This window comes from Miscanthus floridulus, chromosome 4, assembly GCF_019320115.1.
Source record: "Miscanthus floridulus cultivar M001 chromosome 4, ASM1932011v1, whole genome shotgun sequence".
Lineage (NCBI taxonomy): Eukaryota > Viridiplantae > Streptophyta > Magnoliopsida > Poales > Poaceae > Miscanthus > Miscanthus floridulus.
The window spans coordinates 69871867-69896085 of NC_089583.1; the positions used below are offsets into that span (position 1 = coordinate 69871867).

A 24219-nucleotide genomic window follows, 5' to 3' on the forward strand; every position below is an offset into this window, starting at 1 on the left:
GGAAACACATGCACAAGTACTTAGGTACCACATTGATTCACAGCTCTGCTTATCACCCTCGGACAATAGGTCAAATTGAGTCATGTGACTAAGGTGGAGAAGATCAAGACAAGACTTGGCTTGATGGACTGGTTGCAAGCGTGAAGGGCAAGTTGAAGGCTTTGGAGCGATGGACCACATGACGGTGAAGCTTGAACAAGACTTGGCACCGATGGATGAAGGCAATGGTGAAAAGCAAGTGAGGTCAAGATCGATGAACCAATACGGTCACGTGATGATATGAAGTAGATCATTTCATTTGGTGATTGGTTGGTGCATATGTTGCATCAATGATGGAGGAGATAGAATGGAATGTGCAAGGCAAAGGTATATTTGTAGGGTATTTTACTTCACCGATCAAAGGTTGTGTAGAAAAGTGCATGACCCAGTTTAGGATATTTGGCCATACTATTAAGAGGAGCAAACTTGTTTGCATATCGGTCATCTAGTGCCACTTGAGCAATCTAACTTTGCATACGTGTTAGGATCAAGTGGCATTGAGAAAAGAGTGCTAATCCTTTGGAAAAAATAATTGTGAAAAGCTAACACACGAGCACAAGGTGGTGATCACTTGGTGGTGAAGAAAGGAGGCAAAACCTGGCTTGGGGTGCTACCCTAGGGGCACCGCCACCCCCTGTCCAGTGCACCGCCACCCTATGACCGGCTGGTCGAGGCCGAGAGCAGGGGTTGGAGCTGGCACTACCGTACCTTGTCTGGTGGCACTACCACCCCTAGGGAGGTGCCCACCTAGACTTGGTTTCGAGCAGCAACAGAAGGGCTATCACTGGATGTGATGGTGTACACTGACATGTGCAAGGCGGTGCACCGCCAGGTGTTGTCCAGTGGCACCACCACTTTTTTCCCGAGGGTGGTGAGTTCGGTGCTGAGGTGAGGGGGTCACCGCCATGGTCATCGCCATGGTGACGGCAGTGCACCGCCCTATTTTTCCAGAGAGAAGGGTTTTTGGGGTGTTGGTCGGGGTGGCACCGCCACCCCCTGTCCAATGCCACCGCCGCATGTCCGATGACCACGGCTAGTCAAGCTAGCCATTGGATTCGACCATTGGGGGGCACCGCCACCCCATGTCCGATGACCGCACCGTCGTGTCCGGTGCCCTCGCAGAAAGTGCAGCTTTGCTCCAACGGCTGTATTTGGCTTGGGGCTATAAATGGAGGTAGAGCTCGAGCATTTGGCTGGTTGAGCACCTTGGTGATGTGTTGCCCTTGTGCGCGCTTGGTTTGATAACCCTCTAACTCACTTGTGCTTGCAAGAAGTGTGAATCCATTATGAGTGAGTGATTCTAGTGTGTTGCATTGTGAAATTGCATCGAGTAGCACTAGGTGATCGAGTAGCAAGCCGGTGGTGCTTGTTACTCTTGGAGGTTGCCACCTCCTAGATGGTTTGGTGGTGGTCTCCGTCGAAGCACGCAAAGAAGATTGTGCGGTGCTCCGAAAAAGTGATTGTGAGGGGGATTGTACTCACCTGGCGGGAGCCCCAAAGAGCAACACTAGTAGAGCGAGACGCGAAGGGCGACAAGTGGTCCAGCCGGGTCAAGTGCTAGAGCTTGTGGTAAGCACTCCACGTGGGAGAGTGTGACTTACGGGTCACCACTAGCAAGAGGACCGGCGGCAACCTTGGAGCTTGTCTCAACAGGGACTAGCTTGGTGGCAACTAAGTGAACCTCAGGATAAAAATCATCATGTCATCCTTGTCTTCCCGTTGGTTTGCATTTCCCTTTACACAAGCTTATATTTACATTTCATATATTGTGCTTGTGTAGTTGCTCTTATAATTAGTTGACTTGTGTAGTTTGCTAGTTATATTCTTGCTTATGTAGCATAGAAGTAGCTCCCTTGCATGACTAATTTGATTTGAGTAACCTTGTTAGTCACATTACTTAGTTTGTGCAGCTGAGTAATTTGTGCTCTCTAATTTAGTATTAGTTGCCTTGTTATTGAGCATTGCTAGTGAGCTTAGGAGCTTTGTGCTTTTGCATCACTAGCATGTGTAGGAGCTTCCCGGTTGCTAAAGTACTGGTGCATAGGTTTGTGTGATCTTGCTCTAAAATTAATTAGGTGAGCTCTAACTAGCCTGGCACCTTTGTTGCTTAATTACGATCTTTATAAGGTGCTTGTGGACTTAGATAGAGGGGTGTAGTCTTGGCTAGACTAATAATTTTAATTTTGCATTTATTTTGGATAGCCGGCGCGATTAATTTTATAAAGGACTATTCACCCCCCTCTACTCCGCCATCTCGACCCTACACACGTCGGTATATCTTCACTACCTTATTTTTGTACTTACATTTCTAGTGTAGCTAAGCTCTTTAGTGTAATTAGTTTTGAGAGCTAGCTTGTGTCTTGTGTAGTGGTTAGTGAGACTCTTTAGTTAGTCTTTGAGAGTTCACTAACTTAGTGGTAGTGACTTAGCCTCTTGTGTGTTATAGAGATCATAGACAACTAGAATTGTAGATAGGAGGCTTGCATTTTTTAGTAGGCTAGCGCAATACTCGCTTCGCTTCTTAATTGTCTAACCACTTGGCTTAAGTGTTGTTTTAGAAAAATTTATAGGCTATTCACCTTCCCTCTAGCCATTAGAACCTTTCGTCGTTCCTCTGCCGCCTCGTCCACGCCGTTGTCACCGTCGAGGCGTCGACCAAAATGCGGCGTAGGGAGCAGGCTTGGTAGGGCTGGGCTCACCAAGGCCGGACACAGCTCAGGCAGGGGGCGTCGCGCTGGGGATAGCATCGTGGTTTGGGGAGGCCGGCGGCTGCCGACATCGGAATCTAGCCCGGCCTAACGATAACTGTGGTTGGCAGAGTGAACAGCGCAACGACGTGCCGCAGCGTGGGGATCCTCCAGAACACGTCGTGGATGGGGACGAGCTCGCCCATGGAGGAGGCGGACACGGAGGAGCTGGCGAGCTCGGCCATGGAGATGGCAGGACTTGGCCCGAGCAGAGAGGAGACGGGGAAGAAGAAAGAGCTAGGGGTAAAAAAGACATTTCACGCCTATTCACTCTCCTTTAGAGCCCAAAATGAATATTTTATTCGGCACAGTGTCCAGAGTAAATTTGACCTGTGGCCAATTTTGCTTTTTTTTAACATAAACGCATGGATGGCACTAGGAATTCTGAAGCCCTGCCCTTGGTGACATGTCACATGTGTGCCCACGCCGTGAGCGGCGAATAACGGTTGTGCCACTTATCCCCATGCGAATCTTCTCTTATCTCCTCTCGCGACTCACGAAGGGCGCGACGTGCGCGCGTGCCGCTGTGCTGCACCGCCAGTGACCCAATGTGCCGTGCTGTCCGGGCCCCGTCTTCATCCCACAGGCCACAGCTCACTCACTCACAGTGCTGCTGTCCGGCCTCCGTCACCTCACGCTTGACGCGCGCGCGCGCAGCGCACCGATGCCGCCACCGTCTTCCTCGCGCTACTCTCCCGGCCGGCTACTACTCGCCGCGCGCCCGCTGGCTGGCACCACGGCATGTCCATCGTTTCCGTTCCTTTTGGCCTCTTCTTCGTCGTCTATGCAGGCGGACCGCCAGACCGTGTGCTCATGTTTTGCACGTGCACACCTCACAGGTGGGGAGATGGGCGCGCCTGTCGTGCTCGCTGTCCATGAACGGGTGCGCGCCGGGCGCCGGTGACCGCGGCGCGGTGTGCGTGCGCGAGGCGCGCGCGCTGCCGGCCGCGCCGGCGCCGCACGACGCCGTGGGCCAGCTCAGGGCCGCCGTGGACGCGCTCATCGGGTCCGACGCGCCGCCGCCGACCGCGCCCTCCGGCATCATCCGCATCGAGGTGCCCATCAGGCAGCGGGTGGACGCCATCGAGTGGCTGCACGCGCAGACCGCGCTGCTGCCCCGCTGCTTCTTCTCAGCCCGGGCGCCGTTGCCCGACGCGCCTGCGCTCGCCGGCACCAGCACCTGCGGCAACGGCAACGGCAATGGCCAACGACAGCAGCCGGTGAGTGTCGCGGGCGTGGGCTCGGCAGTCTTCTTCCGAGGGACGGAGCCCTTTTCTCTCGCTGATTGGCGCGCAATCAAGAGGTAAATCGGCTCCTTTTGTACTGTGGCATTGACGTACGTTTCCGTTTCCAGATGATGTCACTTCTTGTGTGGCTTTTTTAAACAACAACAAAGAGGGCATCATCTTATTTTCTGAATTTGCCATGTTTGGTATGGTCGATACTGAACCTGGCTGCTTGTTGTGTCTGCAAATTTGTGTCTATGAAGATTTCTTCCAAGGGACTGTCCACTGATCCGTGCATATGGCGCCATCCGTTTCGACGCTACGAGTGATGCTTCAGTGGAGTGGGAGGACTATGGCTCATTCTACTTCATTGTTCCTCAAGTAAGTGGCTCTGCAACTGCTAAACTAGGAGATGGAACGGGATGCTGTGATCTTACTCTCAATTTTGTGAAACTGTCTGAAGTCTGAACTATGGTGTAGGTTGAGTTCAATGAGCTCGAGGAAAGCTCCGTCCTTGCGACGACAATCGCGTGGGATGACTCGCTTTCATGGACATGGCAGAACGCCGTGGAGGAGCTCCAATCAACTCTGCGAAAGGTGCACATTTCTCTTCGTCCATTTTTTTTACCACCTAGAAGATAGTAACAGTCTGTACGTTTCTCAGATATGGACTTGTTCTGTTCAAGGGAACAAGACCAGCCTACAAACAGCCATAGTAAGTCTCAATCATGTCCCAACCAAGGCATCTTGGGATCTTGCAGTTACTAAAGCTCTTCAGATGATCAAAAGGAGGCAAAGAGAATTGGTAAAGGTAAGCCGTTCTGTTAACTTTGATCCTATTATATTAACAGCCAAAAGCATCTCTGGATTTAGAGGTTGTCATTCCATCTAAACAAAAAATGCATAGAGAAAATAGAGAAGCATAATGATCAACATTATTGATTGTTGCTTGTTAACTGTGGGCCTGTGACAGAGAAAACAGACAAGTACAGTTGACATTTTGACAGAGTGCACAGGTTCATTGCTTGCTTCTAGCCAATAGGTTTCAAGTCGGACAACCTTATCAATTTTAGAAAAGTTCATGTATGATTGATGTAAATCCATGTTGAAGCTATTATTGACTTAATTTATGATTTATTATTCTAATTTTCTTTTATTATTTGTTTAGAGCGTGTCTGAAACTATGAATGGAGTTACCAATCTTTTTCACAGGTTGTACTGGCAAGGTGTAGCAGATACATTACTGATACTTGCATTGACCCTGTGGAACTGCTAGCTTGCTTGAAGGTCTGTATGCTTTTTCCCCTACCTTGCACTTTCCAATTTATTCTATGAGAAAGTCACTCTGTAATTTAACTATACAGGTTGAGGGCCAAAATGCTTATCAATTCTGCATACAACCACCAGATGCTCCTGCGTTTGTTGGAAATAGCGTATGTTTACTCTGTTCTTTTTAAAAAAATAAAAATAATCATCGCTGCATACTTGAGTTTTTTCTTCTGCGTTTGTTGGAAATAGCGTATGTTTACTCTGTTCTTTTTAAAAAAATAAAAATAATCATCGCTGCATACTTGAGTTTTTTCTTCTATTAGTTAGAAAAACTGTCAGATGTATTTCCTAGTTATGTTGCAGAAACGCTAAATCATCATTTTCTAACTAATGTTAATTTTATGCAAACATTCTGAATAGCCAGAGCAACTATTTCACCGGAAACACTTGAATATTTCCAGTGAGGCTCTAGCTGGTACTCGAGCAAGAGGAAAAACAAGGGCAGATGACTTTCAAATCGGTCAGGATTTGCTTCTAAGGTTCCTTTCCCTCCTTAGAATTTATAACTTACTATGATCGAGGGAGTCAGTGTGAAATCAACACCTTGTACTAAAATTGAGCAAGTACTGATGCAAAATTTTCTTGCAGTACCAAAGAGGATATCGAATTTACTATAGTACGGGACAGCATAAAGAACAAGCTGGAGGCAAGTTGAGTTCTAGAAATAATGGCGCTCGACATGGACATAATGCCTTTTTGTGAGGGGGATGGTCCCTGCAATTTAATAAACTAGCCTCTGTGATCTGATCTGCAGATGATCTGTGATGAGGTGGTTGTCCATCCCAGCAAGGCTCTGCGGAAACTTCCAAGAGTACAGCATTTGTCAGCACAGTTAGCTGCGAGAATAAGGAACGAAGATGATGAGGTAACCTATGAAATGAAAGCACCTGTACTACTTGGGTTAATATTTTTGTATGTAATCGTCGAGAAACATGAACCACTCCTCATAGTCAGAGTACATACACTAAAATAATGATAACAAGTTGTCCTGGCAATGCAGTTTGAGATTCTAAATACTCTTCATCCGAGTCCAGCTGTTTGTGGCTTGCCCACTGAAGAGGCGCGCCGATTCATACGAGATCATGGTATGTCTAAATCTTTTTTGGATAATTTGTAGAATGTGTATTTACCACAGTCTTTCTAAAATAAGAACAATGCAATAATTAAATATAGTGATTTGCAAATACTAAATTTTGAATATTCTCACAGAAATTTTTGACCGTGGAATGTATGCTGGTCCTGTTGGTTGGTTTGGAGGAGCTGAAAGCGAATTTGCTGTTGGGATTAGATCAGCGTTACTTGGAAAAGTAAGCAAAACTACAAATCTGTTAAAGTTTACCTACTATGCAGTTCTCATCTTGTATTCTAACTTGTTTTTACCAGACTTGCATATATAGTTGTCGTATTTTACAGTTACAAATCTCCTATGATTCCAGGGTCACAGCACTTTAGTGTACGCCGGTGCGGGGATTGTTGAAGGTACAAATCCATCTTTCGAATGGGATGAACTTGATCTCAAAGCATCTCAGGTACCATTTCGTCGAATTCATGACAAACAGTGTGCTGAGTTTTAATTAAAGAGTAAGGCTAATGCATCCAATTTTTGGGTTATTTTCAGTTTGCAAAGCTGTTGCGGTACCAAGAACAACATATTCGCTACCAAGAGGCTGAAAATTTGGGAACAGTCATCTGAATAGAGAAGTACAGTAGTAACTAGTGAGTCATCACAAAGTTCGGCATTCATTTTTTTAGCTAGTTATCGTACACTTATTTGTTTGATAGTAAACTAGAAGGGTTTCAGTTGAAAAATTGTGTAATTATGGGATTCAGAACGGGCGGCAGTGCTGAAAAATACATTGATTGAATCAGCACGTGAAGGTGAATGTAACAGAATATATTTACAGCATAAACTATTTGATTGAATCAGCACGTGAATGTAATAATAGGCTATATTTACAGCAGAAACCCATGGCAATTGAAACATTCCATTTTGCAACTTTGCTCGGTTCGCGTATATAGGTGGCATACTGTTTGACTAATTATCTGATGAAATTATGTCAAATTTGTACTCGCTGTATCAGTAGTGAATTTATCCAATCTAAGAGGAAGAATGATACGAATTCCATACGCATTGTGAAATCTGAGGTTCTAACAATCTCCAAGCTATCTGTATTAGAGGAGAAATTGCAACAATGGTGCTGGTATGCTGATTATAACAAACGAGTCCATGCCTCTCAAGGTCTTACATTCCCATTCCTACAGGAATATTTTGCTTTGATTATGACGACTCCAAGATGAAAGACTTGTCCTCGTAGAAACTATCAACTCTGGCAGAGTGTGGTGATTCCGAAGTTTACAAAACGTAAAGAGATCCATAGAAAGCACTAGGCATCAGTATATGTACAATAGTTGTGAGTAGCAAGAAACCCAGCTAGTGTGTACACTGTGTATCTCGAACCCTCCAGCCTACTGGGTGTACCGTTGTTCATACAACTGTATGTATCTTGGAGTTGGAGCATGTGAACATACAACCATTCATATCCATGAACATATATACAGAGCTTTGTACACTAACGCAACCCGCAAAATCAAGAAAAAACTAGACAGGCAGGTAACTGGAAAGAAGCAAAAACAGGTCACATAGTACCTTGATATGCTCTGATCTCTTCTGCTCTTCATGCTGTAGGCTGTGGCTGTGGGCTAGTCTGTCTTCTTGACCCCAGGCAGGGGCAGGCCACCATAGTGATAGAACAGCAGCAGCAGCATGAGAAGGTATCCGACGGCCACAAGCGCGACCAACCTGGCGTCGTCCCTGGCCTGGTACGCGGAGAAGGCCGAGTGGACGGTGAGCACAGCGAGAACCGTCAGCCGGATCCATGGCGCGGCGCGATCGCCACGAGCTGCAACGGAGGTGGAGGAGGAGGAGGAAGCACCGCCAGCTCTCCCGGGGTTCTTGGATTTCTTGGCCATGGATGGTGAGAGGATCAGAGCGATGCTGTGGAGGGTGGTGAGGCCTGGAGGGGAAAGGGGAGCTCAATTTCTTGGTTGTCCCCACATCGGAGGATCAGAACTATGTGACCACTGACCAGGGAACAAGTTTTTGCTCTGCCACATGACGACATCTTTTTGACTATACGGACATACAGAAAGTCTAGGAATCCGATACTACCAGAGACGAGAAACCATACGAGTCAATGTCACGAGTCAGGACCCATGAAACCCGGTGAAACACTACCACCAAGTAGTCTCTGGTGGTGTGGTTTCTGGGCATTAATGATTTTTCCATAAATCTTAAAGGCTTATTACATATCTTCTCGCAATCTCAGCTGATTTGCCAACAAGAACTTCCGGGGAGCATCGCACAGTCACAGCTAATTTCTTTAGTTAAGCCCCTTCTCAGCTTCAATGACGATGTACAATTTTCTCAAGTGTTTTGCTTTTGGGCCTATATCCATTTATTAATACAAATATGTCATGTCTCAAGCCAGCTTTATACAGTAGAAGAAAACTGTGAAAATTGCGTGACGAAGTGTGTTTTCTTCTGTCGACTTGACAGAATTGTTTGTTCAATTGCTTGTTCAGTAACCTACGTACTACTTCTGACAATTGCATGCCTCCAGAAGATGCAGCTATCAAACTACAGATCCAAGAAGAAGAGAGTGGGATCAAAGTTTGGCAACAAAACGAAAGGTTTCGAAGAAAGTACTCCTTCAGATTGGTGTGTACAATAGGCCAATAGCCGTGAGTTGTTCAACCGAGCTAGTGCACCGTGCAAGTGTATAACTGTGACCCATTATCCTGATTTCTGTGAATCCGCCTGCCTGTACTGGGCCTTGGGCTCGCTTATACAGATGTAAACTAGAGCATGTACATACAAACATATAAAGCTGCAACCATATTCATCAACATGCACAACTTTGTACACAAACACTCTGTCCGGCTGGTCTATAAGTCGCTTGTACTGATTTGTACGGCTAATTTATTGGGAGAGAAAAATATTGTATCATGACTGATAAGCCAGCTTATAATGACAGCTGAACAGAGCCTAACCTCCAATATCAAGATAAACCTAGGCATGAAATCCAGCAAAAACAGCTCTCCTAGTACCTTGACATAACTACAACCATATTCATTACCATACACAAATCTGTACACAAGCTCCAAAACAAGACAAAGTTAGGCATGAAATTGAAACCAACAAAAACAGTTATCATAGTACCTGCCTACCTGGACATGCACAAGCACACATGTTCAAGATAAGTTTGCTAGTCACTAGTCAGGAAGTTGGATTACCCAGCGCAATGGTCTTTTACCCTTAAAATGTGCAAAATAAATAACCGTGTACAATTTATTAAGTAGAACATACAAGACCCAGAAAAGAAAATAGAAGGTTTGGAACACACACCGGACTTAAAAATGTTACAAGGATGGAAAAGAAGTCCATCAATTTATTGGTTTCCTGTAGTTGCTGATTCTCCAAGCGCAGAGCACTCGCCATAGGGTGAGTGACCATGTCACTGTCATGATTCATGAAACCCTAACAACACCGTCAGAAACTAACATCTTGAAAACAATATCATCTCTGAAACCTTATTACTCAACAAACTCTGCTAAAAGCAAAGCCATGGATGAAACAACATTCTTCAACATGTACAGCTCTACAGCTGGTTCTATTCTCAATTCTTCCAATGTTTTCAGATAGCAGGGTACACCATTTTGACACTCGCAAATTTTGCTCACAAACACCAGCTCAATTTAAGTGCTACATGATCAGGGGCCTCACAAGTGTCAAGATCAAAGGAGTTTCTAGTTCATCTACAAAGGTTCCCTATATAAAGTCAGACATGGCATGTGGTAAACGAGAGACTGTCATTTTGTAGTTCCTTGTCCTGAGGGAGGGTCAGCCTCAGGCCTGGCATAAAATGCGGAAGTTTCTGCATCCAGTAGGATTTGCCTCAGATGTTTGTCTTCCAGATGTTCCTGGAAACAATGAAAATGTCAACAGTCAGCCATTATGAGAGAGAGAGAGAGAGAGAATAAAGGAATATAACATAGACTCAGGTTAATGTGATGAGAGGCAGTGTCCATGTAAAATCTGAGGAAACCTTGGCTCATGTCAGAGGGAAAGAGATTTGGAACTCAATCCCTGAACATAGCTATTCCAGTAATAACAATCCCAAAAGATGCAGGACAGCAGTAATTCAGTATGGCAGTCAAATACTCCCGCCATTTAAAGCATATAAGCCGTGGTTGTAGTTAGCATGATCTTCAAAATTACATTTGGAATTCTCTTTGATACAATTAAACTGAATTATTTATAGAAACAAAAGCATTCTCGCAGGAAAATCCTTTCTAACATGAATATAACAGTACTACTTTTGTATCACAAAACGTATATATTGTTGACTAATAGATGATAAAAGAAAAACAAAGTTCAGTGTGAGTAGACAAATATCACAAATATAGATCGATTTTAAATGCTGCAAGTAATCGGTCCATTTTCTTTGAAAGATTTAATCAGTCCATCAATTTCACTGCCAAGAATATTCGACTCTAACAACTGGTTGGTGGCTATTTCTGCGTCCAATTGTAACTATAAATTGATATAATGTGGCTTACTGTGATATATAACCATGTAGTTTATAGTAGTGTTATCAGGCGATGAGCATTGTTGGCTCTATTACCTTTTAAATATACATAGTGCGCACACTACCGAATACAGTTCTTGAAAATAGAGTTGTCATTTGAAAGTTAATCTATTTGGTTATGTTGAGAATTTTGCTTGCTCAATAATGAATCATTCAACTAAACTCAAGTTTCTTGAGAACGCATACAAAAGGGTTTTTGTTGATTCACGAAAAGGTTGCTTGGAAATCGTGATAATGGTGCTCCCAAATTGCAGTAACCACATCACCCAACGAGATCTATCTGCACACAACCACCCTGCTCTAGATCTTGCGGCCAACTCCATTGAAGAATCCCGGCCTAAGCTACGACAGCAGTGCCGAGTACACAATCCCCTCTTCAAACGAGTGCAGCCACCCCCTACTGGATCGGAGCACCATCACATCTAAGAACAGCGCCCTTGCGAAAAACTGGGATCCTTATCGAGCCCAACAATACAATAAGATGAGCCGTGATCCTGAAGCAGCCAGGGAGGCAGGGAGCAAGAGATGCAAGCAAGTCGGAGGCAGGAGAAGCGCGGGCGAGGGGGGTGGGGTTACCTCGAGGCAGGCGCGGTACTTGTGCCAGTGGTCGGCGCAGTCGTCCCTCTGCCACTGCCCCTTGGCGAACTTCTCCGCGTACCACCGGTTGAAGCACTCGTGGTACGCGGTGCGCAGCTCGGAGCACGCGGCCGCCGCCTTTGAGGGCGCGGACGGCGTCGTCGACGAAGATGATTTACTCCGGCCGAACACCATGCTTGGAGGCTTGGATCAATCGAATTGGAGAACAACCTGTTGTATTGTATTGTACCCCAGTTGCTCTGCAGTCTCGCAGAAGGGAAGGGGCCACGCAGTCGCCGGCTCGCCAGCCAGGCGGCCGCCCAACGCGCCTCCGACTGTGGAGCGCGGAGGGAAGCCGCGGACACCCTCTAGCGGCTAGCGCAGAGGACCTGGTGGCGACGGGCGGCCGCAACCCCTCTTGCCGAGTCGACGGCCGATGGTGACGCGACGGGCGGCTGGTGGTAGCGGTAGCGGCGCAGCGGCTAGGGTTCAGCAGCACTGTAGCAGCCAGCCAGGCAGGGAGAGGAACGGAACGGCCGAACGTGGATTGGGGATCCCGTCTGATTGCGACGCTGGCCGCGTAGTCGCGTGTCGAGGAGGAGCTCCTACTTTCTCCTCTCGGTTGGGAGTAACAATTTGGCCCACCAGCCCAGTTACTTCTGGTTGGGCCAAAAATTCACATGTAGAAGTAGGTCCTAAGAAGTATTTTGGACCACGCTAGGGTCATAGGCAAAATATGCGGTGAAAACTAATTTTGAAAATATATTTTGGTCATTCAAAAAAAAATTAAACTTGGCACATCCATAGTTCATCTAAATATGTACTTACATGCAAAAGTTAGAATTTAATCTGATTTTAAAAATTCATACGAAAATGGTAAATTTTAGGTTAAAAGATAAAATTCCTAGATTTCATCATTTAGTGTGAACCTCATATTCGTCATTTTTAATGATTTTTTCAGTTTAATTTTACATATCAACCTTTTCGTGTGAGTATATATCTGTATGCACTATGAATATACGAAATTCCATTTTTTGAATGGTCGGAATAAGTTTTTTGTATTGGTTTTTACGTTCACCTAGTAGGTGGTTTTCACCACATATTTTGCCTACAGCCATACCCGCCCCTGATGCTTCCTGCTTCCATGTGTTGCCGCCATCGATTTCTGTTTTATCCGTAAGGGCTTGTTTGGATGAACATGTATTTACTCCAATCCATATGTGTTAGAGTGGGTTGGGGTGGAACCTATACCTAATATTAAAGAGCCAAAATTTACGCCAAATATAATTTTTATCTAGTCCTCCTGCATTCACCTTTTTCAAGACTAACAGATGCCGAAGGAGTTTTCCATATTGGTACCACGAGATGCAAGAGGAGCAAAATTGAGGCAAATTGAGGCCACCCTGCATCAGATCGAGATCAAAACAAGAACACGGATCAAATTGAGACCAAATTGAAACCATCATAGACAACTACCAAATCAAATTGAAACATATCGAGACATAAATCAAGGAAGCATGGCAGTGGGCAGAAATCAAATTTGAGCCGAGACCAAACTACAAATCCCTAAGTCCCCTAATAGGTGAGCACACGGAGCCTCCAGGAGTGCTCCATGCGCAAGCGAACAACGATGGCCTCCTGCAATGCCATGCTTTTCCTTCATTTGTATAGCTTCTCAGAAAAATGTTTTTTTCTGGCTGCTCTACCAAACAGGGCCAACATAACACCCTCCATTCCAAATTGTAAAACGTAGCAAAAAAAAACTATATATCTAGAAAATCTAGAATGCCTTACAATTTGGAACAGAGAGAGTACATCATATGTCAGTTCGTAGTACTCCTTGTTATTGTACTTCTATTATCTCAAAACAAATAAAATTTTAGAGTTATTCTAACTAGAGCAATCTATATTAAGTTTGATCATTTTTTTAGATAAAAATACAAATATCTAGGACGATAAATTAGTATCATCAAGTACATTATAGATATACTTTCATAGTGTATTTATTTGGGGTCATAGATAGTGGTAGTTTGTTACAAAGTGTTAAATTCAAAGCAACTTGATTTGAGGGAACTATTTAAGTTGTTTTATTATTTTGGGATTGGTGGAATATGTGATTCCATCTGTACTGTCTTCTTTTGTTATTATTACTGTGGTCAGGTAGTAGCTACTCAGCTCTACCAAATCTACTTTTGTTTTCTTTTAAAATTCTTTTGGTAGGTATCCTAAATTTTTGCTTCCACAAAAAATGTTTTGTTTATGACAAAAAAAATTGGTCAAACCTTAAAAACTATAAACATCAATAACTATTACATTGTCATTTAGTTTCGAACTGCACAAGTTATATGTACAAATTTGTACTTGTAAATTTAAAGATTTAAAAATATGTTCTAGAAAAAAATTAGTGACCAAATATATGCATTGAAGAACATGCAATGCTGAACATATAAAGTTTTTTGACAGGAGGTAGTTTATTTACGAAACTAATAAATTTATAGCTAGCTACATTCAAACCATATAGAGAAATAGAATCATTTGGGCGCGGTGCCGAACGAGGGCCTTTTGAGCTCTATTCTTACGTGCACGACACTTTTTACACTGAATCCAAGAGAAAATACAACCTGTTAAAAAGAAGAGAGAAAATACAGCTACATACATGGTACAGAATGAGCAACATCTGATCAAATCACGTGTCGAGCAATATATTGTTAGATAATTATATATTTTCATGATCAATTTAATCCAGAAATAAAACATCAGGTTCGTGACGACATATATGTGTATGTGTATATCACTAACAAACGCTACAGCATGCAAGTATGACATACCGATCGAAATAGTAAGTACGCAAAGTACGGTAATTAGAGAGATAAGAGTGTACCCAGCGGAGAGTCCCATGCCAAGGGCATCGGAGGCTCCATTTACACCAGATATAGTGCGTTGCTCGAAGTCGTGGACCACAGTTGATGCAGAAAGGTGTTCGCAGTGTAGTCCCACGAATGGTCACCAGGAAGAAGACACATTGTTGTTCCACGAGCGATCACCAGGAAGAAGGCGTCTGCGACGTGGACGAGCAGTCGCGGAATCGCATCCCAAAAACCTAATCGCCGCACACCCCGTGCAAGGTTCGCAGGCGGACGAGGGTTTCGGAGACACCTGCTCTCCCATTGCTCCGTGCGCGCAGAGGTACGTGTCGATGTTTTACCACCGATAGCCTGCCACGGGGATACCCGAGGCAGTATGTTCGGGCTTCAGCGTATGCGGAACTTGACGGTGAACGCAAGAGACAGTCAATTTATCCTGGTTCAGGCCCTCGATCGTGGATCGAGTAATAACCCTACGTCTAGTCGGCGTTAGCCTTTGCGTTGGATTGATTGTAAAGTGTTGTACAATTGTTGTTCTGTTCTTTTTTGTCCAGAGCCCTACCCTCCTTTATATAGTCAAGAGGCCAAAGTCCTAGTCGATTTACAATGAGAGTTCCTAGTAGGATTACTGAATAGTACTACTACTAGGATTATATGAGAAGAATCCTAGTTATACTAGATCTTCCCTCTCCCTTGCGGGGTATCCTGTGGGTCCCGTATCGACAGTACGAGACAGGAAAAACCAAAGGGCGACTGAGATGTGGTCTCTCAGAAGCGAAAAGGAGATTGGACTGACGGAGGACTTCTACTTTTATGCCTACGGTGGGGAGGGAGAAAGCCAGTCAAAGAACTCAAGAGACCGAGACACGAAAAGATGGTAACTGGCGCAAGCCACGCCCGCCCTTCCGCTCGCTCGCCGCCTACCTACCTGCCACGCCCATGCCCACGGCCTCGGCCTGGCCCAGCCACCGACGGCGGCGCGCGCGCGCATGTGGCACTCCTGTGTCCTTTTCTCAGCTTCTTAATTAAGATAGATAATTTCCAATCAAATAAGCTGAGTCAACGTTCAGTCAAAATCCCATATGGTATTAAATCATACAACGCTTAATATTATGGACCATAGAATTTTATTTGATTTATTAAATATTATATGGGCCAAGCCCATAATATATCCAATAATCCTCACCAAACTCTAGGGTTTGTAACAAAGTAGTCTTAGAACCATATTTCTTTTATATACCAGTGTTTCGATAAAGACTGTTAAGTTGAACATCCATCTAGAGAAATAGTTTCACTCAGTCACAACTAAACAATGGACTAAGCCTTGAATTGACAGTTTTGTGTGAGGTGAATATCACTAAAGTCCTTAGCTGATACTAGGCTGCAAAAGGCATCCCCTCTATTTGAAGCATATAAGCCATACTCTAGTGCCTTTCATGAGTATTTAAAGATCACCCAAATCTCATAGACTATGACCAGCAGTCTGACTCATATAGATGTGTTTCTCAAAAGATGTTTTGTAGGACAACATCTTTGCTTTATCAAGCCACTTGGAACACATTAAGGTAAAAACCAACCTGCCTTACAGAAAGAAAAGATATGCATCAGAAATGATTCTTACTAAGGATCTTTTCTCACAATTTACTACTAGCTTGTTTCACCATCCTACTTCACGGGATCTCCGATCACATAGAACAGGTTACCACTATAGTAAATTTCATGTGGGTCTCAAACACATCTCTCTCGATGCACTTTCTATCACATTGCGTGACAGACCCTTAGTGAATTGATCTGTCAGATTGTTAAACGTGTGAACATAGTCCAACGCTATTACTCTGGAGTTTCTTAATTTTCTGATAGATTTTAGTCGTCTCTTAACATGCCTTGTGGACTTCATGTTATCCTTAGAACAGTTAACTTTCGTAATCACAGTCTGGTTATCGCAGTTCATAGAAATAGCCGGTATGGGTTTTTCAACGACCGGTAAATCCATAAGGAGATCACGAAGCCACTCGGCTTTAGAGCCAGCGGTGTCTAATGCTGTGAGTTCTGCTTCCAATATAGACTTCGTTAAGATAGTCTGCTTGCAAGACTTCTAGAAAACAACATCACCTCCAAACGAAAAACACATATCCACTTATGGCAAAAAGCTCATCAGCATCAGAGATCCAATTGACATCACAATAGCCTTTCAGCACCTTCAGGTGTCCAGTATAATGAATACCATAGCTCATAGTGCCTTTTAGATAGCGCATTACTCTCTCAAGAGCACGTCAGTGATCATCTCACATGGTTGACACAAACCGGCTCAGCTTGCACACAGCAAATGAGATGGCAGGCCTTGTTGCACTAGCAAGATACACAAGTGAACCAAAGATCTGGGAATATCTTAATTGATCTCTTACTATTCTCTGATTTTTCCTCGATAGCACACTAGGGTCATAAGGTGTAGGAGTAGGTTCATAGTCACTAAACCCAAAGCGACTCAGCACATTTTCCATATAGTGGGATTGTAACAGAGTTACCCCACCATCACCTTCTCTCAGAAGCTTGATATTAAGAACAACACCAGCCTCTCCTAAATCTTTTATTTTAAAATTATTAGATAAAAATTCCTTCACCTCCTCAATCACTTTGAGGCTAGATCCAAAGATCAGTATGTCATCAATATATAAGCATAAAATAACTCCACCCCCACTGAAAGGATCAAGATACCCAAGAGGGGGTGAATTGGGCTAATTCTAAATTTCTTTGCAATAATTAAGTCCTATGGTTAGCCCAATTAACCCCTTGTGCCTAGAAAGTGTTTCTATTGATCTACCGCACAAAAGTTTAGCAACCTAAGTTTGAATCCTACTCTAGCATAGCAATTCTATGAATGTAAATGACAAGAATTAAATTGCTCAAAGTAAAGTGAAAAGGAGGAACACGGCGATGTTTTGCCGAGGTATCGGAGAGTCGCCACTCCCCACTAGTCCTTGTTGGAGTACCCGCGCAAGGGTGTAGCTCCCCTTGATTTGTGCAAGGATCAAGTGCTCTTTATGGGTTGATTCTTTGACACTCCGTCATGGTGAATCACCCACAACCGCTCACAACTTGAGTTGGGTCATCCACAAGCTTCTTTGGATGATCACCAAGCTCCCAATCACCACCAAGCCATCTAGGTGATGGCGATCACCAAGAGTAACAAGTATGAACTCTCACTTGACTATGACAAGCCTAATGAGAAGGATGGATGCACACTTTGCTACTCTTGATCTCACTAATAAGGGCTCTCTTTGGGATTCTCAAATCTCAATCACCTCACTAGGACCTTGCTCTTCTTGGCACACTTAAAGGTGTTTCTCAGCTGTTGAAATGAGCAAAAGTACCCCCCACACACGAATGGAGGTGGTATTTATAACATGGGCTGAAAAACGAACCATTATGTGCCTCTACGGGGTGACCGGACGCTCTGGTCATGTTGACCGAACGCGTCGGTCAGTTCACCCTGAACTCTAGTATTTTCAATGTGACCAGACGCTGGCCAGCGTCCGGTCAGCACTAACCGTACGCGTTCGGTCTAGATTTTCCCTCTCTAGAACCTTACTGAAGTCGACCGGACGTTGGCCCTCAGCGTCCGGTCACTTGACCTCTCAGCGTCCGATCGCACCAGACAAAAACACCTCAGTCAAATGAACTGACTGGACCCTGAACCAGCGTTTGGTCAAACTGAAGCTAGCGTCCGGTCAGTATTTGACCCTCCATTCACTTCCAACTCTCGATCATACGTGAATAAAGTTTGCTACATTAGATCTAAGGGCTATTTTGGAGCTACCTAGTGCTAGATTTAGCAAGTGTGCACCACACCTAACTCACTAGACTCGCCTAGGTCAAGCTACCCGTCCATACCCCCCTTAATAGTACGGCCAAAGGAAAAACAAAGTCCTAAACTACTCTAAGTGTATCTTTAACTCCAAATGACACTTAGAACTAGTCCATCCTTAACCTTGTCGTCCATCCTTCGAAAACCGAAATGATTTCCATCGTAGGGGCATGACCACCATGATTGCCCAATCGATCTCCATTATCGTGACCTAACTTAATTGCCTCTACAAAACATATATTAGTCACAGTAATCATATATTGTCATTAATCACCGAAACCCAACTAGGGGCCTAGATGCTTTCAGATTTCTCAAATATGTGTTGATGAACCCCCCACTTATATGACATGCCTCTCCTTCGAGCAATCTAAGGTAAAAGTTGATTAGCATGGCATACATCCTTGCTAAGGATATGTTTAGTGCATCTAGACATCTTTCACATTTAATAGGCTCATTCATGAAAATCAAATGAATTAGACGATTATATGGTACCACTATTGCTTCTATGCTTATTTTGATCCAGTGGTAGCATATGACATGTTTGTGGGCTTATAAACCTAGTGTTTAATCTAGAAAATGAGCTCTAAGTGTTTAACTCAAGATGGTACAAGATAATCCTTATTTAGAGGTGTGAAGAAGCTTGTCCTCGAATCAAACCAAGTTAAATATCTTTGGCAAATGATCTAGATTGGATCAAATTTGGGAAATTAATCCTCACCCCATTGATTGACATTGATAAATCTCAACCTATCCACATTTTGAACCTTTGTGGTTATTGATGACAAAGGAGGAGAAAAACAAAGATATTAGTAATATTAGTACGATGGGGAGAAAAACAAAGATATTAGTGTACTAAGATAGTGAAAAGATAACAAAGGGGGAGAATTTGACATAGGGGGAGAGATATGACAAAGAAAAGGGATCAATTAAAATTTTGAGCACACAAGTAGGGGGAGCAAACTCATGAACTTGTATGGTGCATTTGAATGTGCATTTCATATATTTGCTTGCATGGCAGATGTTTTAAATTTCAATATCCATGCTTGTGTGGTGTATGTTAGTTGTAGGTTTGAATGATGAAATGAAAATCTAGCATGCATAGGTTATCCAGTGATTTTATTTCCAAGTGGTATCGAGCTAACCATGGTGCTAAGGATGGTATAATGGTGCACTCCGATTGGTATTACGCTTCAATGGTCCATCTTTTATACCTTAGCATCATTTGGTAGACATTGTCTCCTATATTTCCTATCTAAGCATATGTGCAAGCTTCAATCCAAACTCTTAGCACATATGTAGGGGGAGCAATTGCTACCATATGGAGTTCATGAAACTTGTCCATATCCTTTTACACATAGTAAATATGCTTGGACAAGCAACATGGATTCAATTGAATTTCAATTCATATCTTTATGAAAGGGTTGTCATCAATTACCAAAAGGGGGAAGATTGAAAGCTCTAGTTTGATTTTGGTGAATTGATGAAACCCTAAGTGCTAACCTAGTTTATTAAGTGATCATGAGATAGGTAGCACATTCCAAGTGGTGAAGCAAATGAAGATCATGACATGATGATGGCGATGCCATGGTGATGATCAAGTGCTTGGACTTGAAAAGAAGAAAGAGAAAAACAAAAGGCTCAATGTAAAGGTATAAGTGGTAGGAGCCATTTTTGTTTTGGTGATCGAGACACTTAGTGAGTGTGATCACATTTAGGATCGATAGCCATACTATTAAGAGGGGTGAAACTCATATCGAAATGCGGTTATCAAAGTGCCACTAGATGCTCTAACTCATTACATATGCATTTAGGATTTAGTGGAGTGCTAACACCCTTGAAAATGTTTGTGAAATATGCTAACACACATGTGGACAAGGTGATACACTTGGTGATTGGCACTTTTAAGCAAGGGTAAGAAACTTCACCGGTGGAGTGTCCGTCCATAGAGTGCGGATAGTGCGACGATGCCACCGGCGCCCTATATAGAAAAGACAGGATTTCATAGAGTGACCAGACGCTGGATGAGTGTGTCTGGTCCTACTGACGTGGTAGTGCATAGAGGAGACAGTGTGTGACCAGACACTAGGTGAGTCTGATCAGGCTTGATCGGAAGCGTTCGGTTGTGAGTGGAGGATTACTGGAAATGACCAAATGCTGGGGTCCTACATTCGGTCATGATCTAACCGACGCGTCCGATCGTGGCTGAAACCTTACTGGAAGTGACCGGACGCTGGTGTCCTACGTCCAGTCATGGCACTGTGCTGCGTTCGGTCATCACTTGACCGTTGGGATGGGGCGCTCAGTATTTGAAGAGAGGGATGACATGGCAGCCTTCGATATCAATTGAAAGAATCAAGATGCCCAAGAGGGAGGGTAAATTAGGCTAATTCTAAATTTCTTTGCAATAATTAAACTCTACGGTTAGCCTAATTAACCCCTTGTGCCTAGAAAGTGTTTCTATTGATCTAACGCATAAAAGTTGAGCACCCTAAGTTCCAATCCTACTCTAGCATGACAATTCTAGGAATGTAAATGACAAGAATTGAATTGCTCAAAGTAAAGAGAGAAGGAGGAACGCGGTGATGTTTTACCGAGGTATCAGAGAGTCACCATTCCCCACTAGTCCTCGTTGGAGCACCCGCGCAAGGGTGTAGCTCCCTCTTGATCCATGCAAGGATCAAGTGCTCTCTATAGGTTGATTCTTCGATACTCTATCACGGTGAATCACCCACAACTGCTCACAACTTGAGTTGTGTCATCTACAAGCTCCGCCGGATGATCACCAAGCTCTCCAATCACCACCAAGCTGTCTAGGTGATGGCGATCATCAAGAGTAACAAGCACGAACTCTCACTTGACCATGACAAGCCTAATGAGAAGGATGGGTGCACACTTTGCTACTCTTGATCTCACTAATGAGGGCTCTCTTTGGGATTCTCAAATCTCAATCACCTCTGTGGTAGAACCTCCTAAATTATAGGGCCCACATGTATCTGTCACTGTCCAATGACCTCTAACGACTATGCATATGTTCCCAGTAACTTAAGAAGACTATCGGGTGTCCCCAAGGAACCCCGAATCATCCACGATTTTTCCGAGCAGGATCCATTACAGAGTCATTGCAGTATTACAACAGTTTATTCATTAATTTACATCAGAGTGAAATAGCAGAAGTCTTACAATAACTTAGTTATAAAATAGTTGTTTCACAAACTAAGTACAATTATTATTACAAACCATAGTAGTGGAGTAGATTTAGTAACATATAGCACACAAAGAAAGTGCCCTGCCCAAGGGCCACACATTTACTCAACATCTTCGATTTGAACAACCGTCATGCAGCATGGTTCACAATGTAATGAAAAATAACATTTAATATTTTTCCTAAATAGTTTACATCTCAGAGAGGTCACACAAAAATTTTCATAATTTTTGGAGCTCTATTTAATTCTACACAAAATAAACAAAACATAGCACTATTTAAACAATTCTGAAAATAGAAAATTCATTTTCAAACTAACTGTCACTGACAGAGTGACCCCACATGTCGGCACAGTACTCCCACGCTGACCACGACGGCGAGGCTTACTGACTGGTGATTTCTCGCCGATGGCGAGGTCTCCGGCCACGGCGAAGGTACCATCGTAATCCCTACGACAAGGCGCACCTATTGGTGGCACTAATTTCACCCATCACTGCACAACTCGAGCTCGACGCCGGTAATGGCGGACATGGTGGTGCGGCTACACTACGCTAGTGAAGTGAGGCCGGTAGCGGTTAAACAAAATGCTTGGGAGGACTCAGTGGCTCACCCCAGACACGCCCGAGCTAGAAGAGGAACCAGAGGAGTAACAGAGGAGCTCGTCGTCGATCAAGGCAGGTACGGCGGCTCAGCTGGTGTCGACGGCGGTGCTTCGGTGGCTGCGGTGGACAAAAAGGTCACCCAACAAGACACAAAGCATCACGACAACATGGCGAAGCTGGAGCTACGCTGAGCAAGAGCAAAGACGCACCGTAGAGTGCTGGCCATGGTGACGCTCACTCGACGACGATGCTATCGGCCGCGAGGAAGAAAGGCAACGCGCAGCGTTTCCCAGCGGAGCCAGGCTTCATGGACTAGTTAGCTAGGTTCGCAAGGAGTAGGCAGAGCTATGATAGGCTTTGCTATGACTAGTATGCGCTACGACGATAGCATGAGCTCATCAGGGCTGGCCGGTGACGACAGGAAAAGCAGAGGAGAAGAAAGGGAGAAGAACGGCGACAACATAGGCTTTATAGCGTGGCCAGGAAGCAAGGAGAAGCCATGCAGCGGCTTTCCCATGCCAGCGCGAAGCCAGAGATGTCCACGGGCACGACTAGAAGCCATCGGAAGCTCACCGACGGTGAGGTGTCGCCCGTCGGCACTGTTCAGTGAATTTACCGAATTGCCACTCGTCTAATTTCTCAAATTACTCCCAAATTTGCATGGTAACTCAAAAATCTCCAAAAATAAAAGTTGTTCCAAATTCAAAGTTCTACAACTTTTCTTTAAGAACCATACCCAAATTATGTCTACATTTTGAAATGCAAGTTTAAAATCAAAAGGGGATACTTTAAGAACTTATCGCCTTTTCAAATTACTTCAAATTTTATATAACAACTTTGAAAACTCCAAAAACCAACTTTGTACACCTTGACAAGCTCTACACTTTTCCTTTTAGGCTCAACCCCAAAATGTGCTTAGATTTTGAATTAGGTTTCTAGGGTAGAATTTAAATTCTGAAAATTAGGGTTTTTGGAAATTCCAATTCAACACCAAAGATTTTGAACTTGATTCAATCCATACAAGTCAACACATATAACATAAAAGTAAACTTATTTTAGTGGATGCATATCAAAGTTTTCACTAACACATGAATGATGTGCACTGCATATGATGACATGGCATGTTTTAGGGTTTAAAACATCAGAGGTGTTACAATCTTTCCCCCTAAAAGAAATCTCGTCCCGAGATTTAAAGTCCTAGGATAAAGTAATGGAAAAGGAAATGTGTCAAGCAAAAACATTCAAAACTTGTCCATAAAATAGGTAAGGTCCCTTTACAAACATGATTTGCAATGACAGAGCACAACTAACATTATTCTATATTGACGCAAGAAATTCTGGAAACTGTTCTAGCAAGAAATCTTCGGATTCCCAAGTAGCTTCTTCTTTGGAATGTTGATTCCATTGTATCTTGTAGAATTTGATTATCCTCCTTTGAGTGACATGATCTTTCTGATCTAGAACTCGTATAGGATATTCGGAATAGGTCAAATCAGGTTCAAGTTCAACTCCTTCAACCTCAACATTCTGATCAGGCACTCGAAGACATTTCTTTAATTGAGAAACATGGAACACATCATATATAGCTGAGAGATGTTCTGGTAACTTCAAGCAATATGCCACCTTTCCACACCTCTCCAAAATTTGAAATGGTCCAATATAACGAGGTGCCAACTTGCCTTTAACACCGAAACAGTTGACTCCCTTCATTGGTGATACCTTCAGATATACATAATCTCCCTTGTTAAACACCAATGGTCGACATCATTTATCTGCAGAACTCTTTTGTCGAGACTGAGCTATCTTCAAATTATTTTGTATCTGCCTAACCTTCTCTTCTGTTTCTTTCACAAGGTCAACTCCAAAGAACCATCTTTCCCTAGGTTTAGACCAATTTAGCGATGTTCTGCATCTACGACCATAGAGTGCTTCAAACGGAGCCATCTTAATGCTCTCTTGATAACTATTGTTGTATGAGAACTCAGCCAAAGGCAAACATTCATCCCACTTATTGGAATAGTTAAGGACACAACACCTTAACAAATCTTCAAGTACTTGATTTACTCTTTTAGTCTGACCATCAGTCTATGGATGATAAGCGGTACTATACAAAAGTTTGGT

The 24219-nt window shown here is 43.7% G+C and overlaps 2 protein-coding genes across 3 annotated transcripts; one reads left to right on the top strand and one right to left on the bottom strand.

Annotated features, from left to right (window-relative positions):
* Positions 1-3216: 3216 nt before the first annotated feature.
* On the top strand, positions 3217-7560 carry LOC136549782 (isochorismate synthase 2, chloroplastic-like). Of its 2 annotated transcripts, none has more exons than XM_066541189.1 (14): positions 3217-3529; positions 3626-4089; positions 4276-4393; positions 4493-4609; positions 4677-4823; positions 5225-5299; positions 5377-5445; positions 5702-5820; positions 5930-5987; positions 6096-6206; positions 6342-6426; positions 6551-6648; positions 6778-6870; positions 6960-7560. In XM_066541189.1, exons 1-14 carry the CDS (start codon positions 3335-3337, stop codon positions 7032-7034), a joined length of 1824 nt encoding a protein of 607 aa, XP_066397286.1. In that variant the 5' UTR covers positions 3217-3334; the 3' UTR covers positions 7035-7560. The 2 variants fall into 2 exon arrangements, with proteins under 2 accessions (XP_066397286.1, XP_066397287.1); XM_066541190.1 differs by having other exon boundaries at positions 3295-3525.
* A 2343-nt stretch (positions 7561-9903) lies between these two features.
* LOC136549784 (uncharacterized protein At4g33100) lies at positions 9904-12137 on the bottom strand. Its single transcript, XM_066541191.1, has 2 exons — positions 11566-12137; positions 9904-10321 (listed from the first exon to the last, which is right to left on the bottom strand). The coding sequence occupies exons 1-2, from the start codon at positions 11758-11760 to the stop codon at positions 10211-10213; spliced, it is 306 nt and encodes a 101-aa protein (XP_066397288.1). The 5' UTR covers positions 11761-12137; the 3' UTR covers positions 9904-10210.
* Between the last annotated feature and the right edge of the window lie 12082 nt (positions 12138-24219).